The sequence below is a fragment of the Petaurus breviceps genome, unplaced genomic scaffold (assembly GCF_028583685.1).
Source record: "Petaurus breviceps papuanus isolate PSGF00001 unplaced genomic scaffold, PetGlider_PUasm1.0 338049, whole genome shotgun sequence".
NCBI lineage: Eukaryota > Metazoa > Chordata > Mammalia > Diprotodontia > Petauridae > Petaurus > Petaurus breviceps.
The window spans coordinates 1-8,292 of record NW_027186110.1 but is presented as its reverse complement, the minus strand read 5'-3'; the positions used below and the strand labels follow the sequence as shown (position 1 = coordinate 8,292).

Genomic DNA, 8,292 nt, shown 5'->3' with positions numbered 1-8,292 from the left:
GATTAATAAAGACAGGTCAGGGAGATGGGGGTGCCTTAGATGATGTCTTTACTCTACTCTGCAGGACAGGAACAGTCACTATCTGTTTGAGTGGCCCTCCTCAGGGCTGGTGACATGTGAGGCCCTGGACCTCCCTCCCCAAGTGAACTAAATCCTGAAGCTTCCAGCCATCTGGGGGCTCCGAGTGCACTGAGCATTGAGCCTGGAGTCAGGAATGCCGGAGCTCAAATGCAGTCTGAGTCACTTACTAACTTTGGGAACCAGGACCAGCCACTGAATCTTTGCCTGCCTCAGTTTCATGTATGTCTATCAATATCTGTGTATACATTTATATATATGCATATATATCTTTTAGTATAGTGCCTGGCACACATTAGACGCCTAATAAATGCTCACTTATTACTTAGAGTTCAAACCCTAGACACCAACAGAAGACATGAGAGGAGGGGAATCCCGGTTCCCCTCCCAGGGAAATGATGGGCGGGCTGCCGCTTGTCGGGGAGCTCGTTCCGTGGCCTCCTGTGGCCAGTTATTTTTTCCATATTATTCGAATGCCGTCTCCTGGGCATCGGTGAGGCGCGAGTCCCTCCTGTCACCGTCCAGCTCCTGCTCATCCGCCAGGACTCTCTGGAGGACCGCACTGAGTGGCTCTGTACATCTTCTATGCCTTCGACTGCCCAACACGAAGTAAATGAAGGGATATACGCTGCTCTTCAGGCAGTCCAGGAGCTTAAAGAGCCAATGAAAGGTAAGGCATGAATGGTAAGACACGAAAGGTAAGGAAAAACCCGATATTGCGTCTTGGATTCTCCTGGGCAGGCCACAGAGCAGGAACACGAGGACCATGAGCAGGACCAGGAGGTAGAGCCTGGGGCGCTGCTGGCGCTGGGAGCTGCACTGGACCCGCAGCAGCAGAGTCAGGCTGGACACGCACAGCACTGGCGTGAAGTGGATTAACCAAGCAGCACGTAGGCTGCAGAACGTCCCACGGAAAAGCTGACCTTTAACATAGATACACTGTCCTACACAGAGCAGTCCCGGGAGAACCCAGAGGACAGCGCACACAGCTGCAGAAGTGTTCTTGGGGTGGTCATGTAGATACCAGCTGGGATAGAGCACGGCTAGACAGTGCCCAGTGCTGATCGCAGCCAGCAGGCTCACGCCCACACTGTAGAATGCGTTTGCGAGGTAGTTCAGTACAGCGTACAGGAGATAAAAATGCAAACGTATAACAAATTCTGCTATCAACATCAGAAAGTAGCAACAGAGAAAGAGGGTGTCGGCCCTGGCCAAGTTAAGGATGTAGATAGAGAAGGGATTCCTCCGGGTGCGGAAGCTGAGGAGCCACAGGACAGCGCTGTTCCCCGCCAGCCCAACCAGGACAATGACCAGGGAGAGCAGCCCTATCCACTCATATAAGTAAAATTCTCCTAGTAACTCCAAAACTGAACTCCTTTTTGCCCTTCTCTCCGTTGCATTGTCAGAAACATATTCCAGCTGCCCAGGTGTGGGGGACACAGCCATGGTGGATGGCCCCAGTCCCACGAAGCCGGCTCCTCTCAGACACCCTGGGGACACGAAGACAAGGAAGCTCGTCAGGAACTTTTCCAGAGATTTGCTCCCTTTCCCCTTCTCGGGAGTTAGAGCTTCTCCTTCCTGACTCTCTCTTTCTAGGGTGCAGCTAGGTGGCGCTGTGTGTCCAGAATCCTGGGCTAGAGTAAGAAAACATTTCAAATCTAACCTCATACATTTACTATCAGTGGAGCCGTGGACAAGTCACTAAACATCTATCTGCCTCAGGTTCTTCAACTGCAAAATGGTGCTGATAAGAGCACCTGCCTCACAAGGTTCTCCCGGATCCAATTAGATACTATTTGTAAAGTGATTCACACATCGTAGGTGCTGAATGTTTTCTCCTGTCATGTTGTTCTAATGGGGCATAGAAATGAGCCTCTTGCACATGAAGAGGGTGACACTTGCCTCTCCTTTTTTTCCTGACCAGTCCCAGTCTCCAACCAATCCTTCATTTCCACCTTCTCTCTCTCTCTCTCTCTCTCTCTCTCTCTCTCTCTCTCTCTCTCTCTCTCTCTTTAAAGCAATCGGGGTTAAGTAACTTGCTCGAGGTTATACGGCCAGTTATTTCTGGGTGTGGTGCTGAGTATCTGAGCCCGGATTTGATCCAGGTCATCCCGACACTGGGGCCGGTGCTCTTACTCGCTGAGCCATCTGGCCACCCCTAAGCAATTGGGGTTAAATAACTTGCTCAAGGTTACACGGCCAGGTGTTTCTGGGTGGGTGCTAAGTGTCTGAGCCCAGATTCGATCCCCAGGTCATCCCGACACTGGAGCCGGTGTTCTTACTCGCTGTGCTACCCGGCCGCCCCCATCTTCTCTTTCTTTAGATTGCAGAAGAATCCATGAGAATTTGACTGCCTTTTATGACCCATGTGGACAGGCTTAAAGGTCAGCTGAATCACTTAATTCAATGCAACAGACTTTTAAAAAATTTATGTATGGGCAAATGCGTTTATTTGTTTGTTTACTTATTAATTCAATCATAAATTCATAAATGTATTCATAGGTTTAATATCTACCAACATCTTTTCTTTTTTTACATCATTTTAATTATTCAATAACATGTCCCCACCCAGATTAATCTTTTTTTAAAATCAATAAATAAAAGAGAAAGAGAACAATACTTCAGCACAACTAGTCATCTTATTAACCACATCCAACAGTGCACACATTATTCCACACCCATAGTCACCATCTTCTGGAAAGGGGGGAAAGAAATGTAATTATCTCTTCATTGTTCTTTCTGTGTAAAACTTCAATAAACACCAGTGTGTGTAGGATACTATGAGTAAAATCATTTTTTAGCCCCAGGCTTGGTATTGAGATTAGAAAGAAAGTGAAATTGTCCCTACCCTGAAGTAGGTGATGTCCTACTGTGGGTGGGCAGAGGGAAGGAGCCTGCAACAGCAGGGAGTCACTATATGCAAAACCAGGTATTTAACTAGCACAGAACAACAACTAGAAGTATTTTTTTCTATTGTCTCTTCTAAAGCATCTTTATTGACAAATGATGTCTTTTAGGGAAGATGAGCATGACAGTCTGGGTATTTCTCCAGAATGAGAAAACATGAATCAAGGAGCCATAGTGGCCACTCAGACTAAACCAGAGGCTTGGTAGGAGAGACTGGGGACAAGAACATTGGCATGCTCTCAGTAGGGATAGCTGAAAGATTCAAAGCAAAACTAACCCTCACAGCTAAGGACCAGGTTGAAAATATTTTTACATGTAATTGGGAAATATTTAACAAATTATAAAAATATATATTACAAAGTAGAAAGAAAAATTCTAAAAGGCAATTATCTAATTCTCTAGGACCAGAACTTAGAACAAAGTGGACATAGAAAGAATGTACTGATCCCCTCAAGAGAGAAACCTCCAAATGAAAAATTCTGGGAACATTAAGGGCAAAATGCAAAGCTTCTGAGTCAAAGAGGAGAAATATCAAAGCAAAAACAAAAAAAACAAAGACAAGAAAGAATTCAAGCAGTGGGGAGTTGGGATCATACATAATTTAGCAGCAGAGAACTTATAATAAGCTATTCCAGAAGACAAATTGTAAAGGTTTAGAGTCATAACTCAGCAGAAATGAATATAATCCTGTAGGGGAAAGAGATACTTTTAATGAAATAGAGAACTTATAAGAAGCCCAGATGAAAAGACCAAGGCTCTATAGAAACACTGAACTTCCAACTCAGGAGTCCAGAGAAACATCAAAAGGTAAACAGAAATGAACAACGATAAAAAACCAAACAAAGGTGACCGGCTTACATTCTATTATGCAGAGATAGTACGTGTGTTCCTTCTGAACCTGAGTATCTCCAGTGGACTTGGTGGGGGTCTAATAAGAAGAAAAACTGGAAGAAAGTTAATTTTTTTTCTTGATGATCTCAAGGAAAGAATGGAAAGAGAAAGGAAGAGGAATACACTGGGTGGGGGGAGGAGGGGAAGGAAATATATGGGGAATTTTCTCAAACAATCAAGATGTGGAAGTAGATATGTAGACAAGGTGTAGGTGGTGGTGGGGAAGGGCAGACTCTAGAAGCATGCTCTCATCTCAACTGATCAAAGTAGAAAAGAACACACACACACACACACACACACACAGAAAAACATAATTGGGTGAAGAAATATATTTCATTCAAGAGGGAAATGTATGGGGAAAGGGTGAATGGAGATGGGAAAATTCGAGATTTGGTTAAGGAAGGACCAGGAATGTTGAATCAGGGTTTCTTAGACCATGATTAGATGATCATTCATCATATATCTTAAAAATGGGATTACTTTTTAGACAGGAATTAGAAAGGTCACTAACTTCACTTCAACATGTGAAAGCCTATAGTATTGTTAGACTTTTGTCTCCACAGTCCAGTGAGGGTAGAGTCAGGTGTTGCCCAATGTGCAGTTTGAGGAGAACCTTTGTGGGAAAATTCTGCCTTATTTCTTCTCTGGGGTGCCTTGGCCCCCAAAAAGAAGCATTTCCCAACAAATGCCTATTATTTCTCTCCCCTACCTCTCACCAGCTATTACTTGGTGTTGTAGACTGTCTCACACAAACAGAACTGCAGACATGGGACAGAGGGCTCAGAGTGGTGGTTAATTCATTCCAAGCTCAGCCTGATGGAACATTCTTAAGGTTTAAACAGAGGATTTGATCATCTCCTGGACACAAGGTAAGACTTTTTAAAGTCTCCTTAACCATTGCTTCATTGTCTGAATCACCCCATTCTCCCACCTCCCTGTTCATTCTTCTGAACCAAGTGTGCAGCCCACGTGTGGGATCCCTCTACAGTGCCACAAAATACCTCCCATGTCCATGCTAAAAGACAGGAGAAAGAGCTGAGTTACTCTCCGAGGGCTTGGTGTTTTGGAGCCCAGGTCTCCTGCTATACTACCCCCCCCCATGTTAGATTGTTCTAGATCTTGTACTCTTTAGAATATTATCTATCCTTACTGCCCCCACATCTTCTGTCACTTGAATTTTTAAAGTGCTCTATGCCTTTATTTCAGTGTTTGATAAAAATTTTATAGGTGCCCCCAGTGCCCTACACTGGACTCTTCCCACCAAGTTGATGTCAAAGGATTAATAAATAATTTTTTTCCAGACAGTTTAATCACTTTTGAAATCATCTAACCAAACTATCAATAATACTGTTCTCTTTCATAAAGGGAAACTTACAAAAAAACAATTTGTTAAAATATAAGCAAAATCTCGTATGCTCACAGAAAGTATCAATAATCAACTTGTTCAAGGACACATTTTTGTGCACCCACAAATACACTTATTCATAAACACAGAAAATGAAAAAAATATTTCTGTTTAAGAATATGCTTATATTAATTCTAAAGATGCACACTCATATGTTAGCAGTCTTTTTGAAAAAAATAATAGATAACATTTACATAGCATTTACTATATTCCAGGCTTTTATAATTATCTGAATTGAGCCTTGCAACAACCCTTGGTGGTGGATTGTATTTTTATCCCATTTTAAAGATGAGGAAACTGAGGAAAACAGGTTAAATGACTTGTGAGGTCACCAAAGTACTAAGTGTCTGAGACTGGATTTGAACTCAGCCCTTTCCTTATTTCAGGCACAGTGCTCCACTCCCTAGCTGCCTCACCATCATGTCTTTCTCACATATCTTTCTTTCCCATTGGCAAGATGGGAAATAAATGTTTAGGACAATGCTTTGCTAAATACAGAGAAATGATTTCTACTGAGCCCGTTATATCTTTGTACAAATGAAGAATTGGGAAGGACAGGATGTCTGTCTTCCAGCCTTTGAAGGCCTTTTAGGTGAACAGGGATTAAATTTGTGCTACTTGGTCCTGGAGGTGGAATGAGAAGTAAAAGAAAGAAAGATACGGGGGGAGGGGTCAAAAGTCTTCGAAATTAGAACCATCCCATAGTGAACTGGGTTGGTTCAGGAAGTCTCCATTATTAGAGATATTTGGGCAATCTACATCACTTCACATCATGTCTGATTGGACAGGATTCTTCTTCAGGCACAGATTGGGAAAGATAGACCCCTGGGTCCCTGACCTTTCTATTCTTGCAGTCCTGTCTCCTAATACTCCATAATGGAAAAACAATGAGTCTGGAATGACTATGAAGAGGTCAAGATAGCACTTTGGAATCACTGTTTCCTTTTCCAGATGTTCCCTAAATAGAACGGTGCAACCACCAAACTTGTCAACATTGAGCATCAGAAAACTATAAATGAACAAATAAGATCGGGTTCAATGTAACTGAAATAAAATGCTGAGGAAGGCAATTGGGGAAGACAAATATTCAAATAATTGTTCAAGTAGAGAGAGATGTGGAAACAATGTTGCCCCAAAAGGCCTTTTGATTGAATGCATAGAAGACAGGCTGGGTTAGGAGTAATGCAGTCTCAGTAAACGGTAAAGAAGAAAATCATTTCATGGCCCCATTTCAGAAAATTGGAACCATAGTTTCAGAAAGGTCATCAAAAGCACCTAATATAATCCACACATAGAGACAAATCCCCTGGAACACATATCCAGCAAGTGGACAATTGGGATTCACTTGAAGGTTCGCAATGAGGGGGAATCCACTATGGTCCAATGGAGGCATCCCTACATTAGAGATATTGTTAGTAAGAGTTTCTTTCGTGATAGCAAGCCACAATTTTACTTTTAGTACATTCTAGTCATTCCTCTTTGTTCCCTCTTCTGGAGTCCAGAAGAGGAACATTAATCCCTCTTCTAGTCCTTTAAATCCTGGAGTGCAGCCATTTTATACAATACAAAAGTAGACATTAGAGTGACAAGGGAATCCCTAACAATAACCTTGAAAGACACACATTTATTACTAGAGAAAGAGTCGAAGTGTATGGAGAAACATCCATCTGCTCTGAGGTCTTTCCCAACTTCTCTTCTATGACTCAGTGACACTAGACTTGTCATTAATGACTACCATCACCCCTTCCATAAAATGAGGGAGTTCAAAGAGATAGTGGGAGGATTTGTGGGATGTAAAAGTGATTTCTTTATTGTGTGAAAGCTTTACTTAGTTCTCTGCTAACTCTGAGTCTGTATAATTCTTAGAAGAGAGTCAGAATGATGAGGAAAAACCTGATTCCTGGAATCAGAAAAGGAGAGAACTAGACACACATTTTATCTACATACCCCAAAATCTGTTCTGATATCTATAAATGTCCCCTTCATTTCAGCTTATTCACTTTTTTAGTATAGTTGAGAGTAACTCTTTCACCCATTCCCTTTCCAAATTAGTTTTTCTTGTCCTATGTAGGCACAGTTAGAGAGAAGGAAGGGACAGTTGAAATAGAAAACACAAAGAAACCAATGAAAAGGGATAAGGGAGTGGGGAAGGGAAGAGAAGAAGCACTTATTTTGCTATCAATGATCCCCTCAGAATTGTTCCCACAAATCCTGAGAGCCCAGACCTCTGTCACTCACCACAATCTCCAGGGGGTGACAATGTAACCCTGTCCTTCCCCTCTACACCATTTCTTTCAGTAGAGAGGGAACAAATGTACCATGAAGAGAAGGCATAGCCCTGGGGTGACTGACCTGTATGTGATGCTCTGTTTTCTGGACCTGGAGTTTTCTGCAAAAGCCTCTGATTGGAAATTCAGGCCAGAGCAAGTGACATCAAGATTTTAGAAAAGTTCTTATGGTTTCTGGTATAGTTGAATGCCCAATCAGAGCCCAGAATTATTGGAAAGTACCTCACTAAGGGGAATTATCTCAGTATCTCTTCCTGACTTTGTTCATGTCTCTCTTCCTCTGATACCTTGTGATTTGCCCACTTCCACCCCATATGGTCACACTGGATAGTATTTTAAGGCCCCTGACCACACGCTATACAACCCAGGCCTATCTAGTGATTAGGCTTTCTCCGTGAGCCCCTTGCTTTCTCTGAGGTTCTGACTTGTAAGGGAAACTGTGTCAGATGAGGCAATACTCTACTGAGTGCCCAGATCAGAGCAGGAGGCATGAGTCTCTCATATGGGTCTCTGCTTCAGTCCAATGAGAAGATGAGCCTATGGCCTGGGTCACCCATATGTATCCACACCTGCTACTTCATCACCTGCCTCTCACTACAGGACTTTGAGAGAGGTAAAAATGGAAAAATAGTGTGGACGATATCTTTTGAGCTGTGCATCAATTGGAAAAAGTGAGGCTGACTTGGGTGAAAGTCATGGGCCTCTAAGTCTCTTCCAGAGTAA

At 42.8% G+C, this 8,292-nt stretch overlaps 1 protein-coding gene across 1 annotated transcript; it reads right to left on the bottom strand.

Moving 5' to 3' along the window:
• Positions 1–543: 543 nt before the first annotated feature.
• LOC138167931 (mas-related G-protein coupled receptor member X1-like) lies at positions 544–1,524 on the bottom strand. The gene has a single exon (XM_069096896.1). The coding sequence runs from the start codon at positions 1,522–1,524 to the stop codon at positions 544–546; it is 981 nt and encodes a 326-aa protein (XP_068952997.1).
• Positions 1,525–8,292: the final 6,768 nt, after the last annotated feature.

Bases quoted from the DNA above. Each gene is read 5' to 3' on its own strand.
- LOC138167931 (XM_069096896.1), bottom strand. From the start codon at position 1,524: ATGGCTGTGTCCCCCACACCTGGGCAGCTGGAATATGTTTCTGACAAT.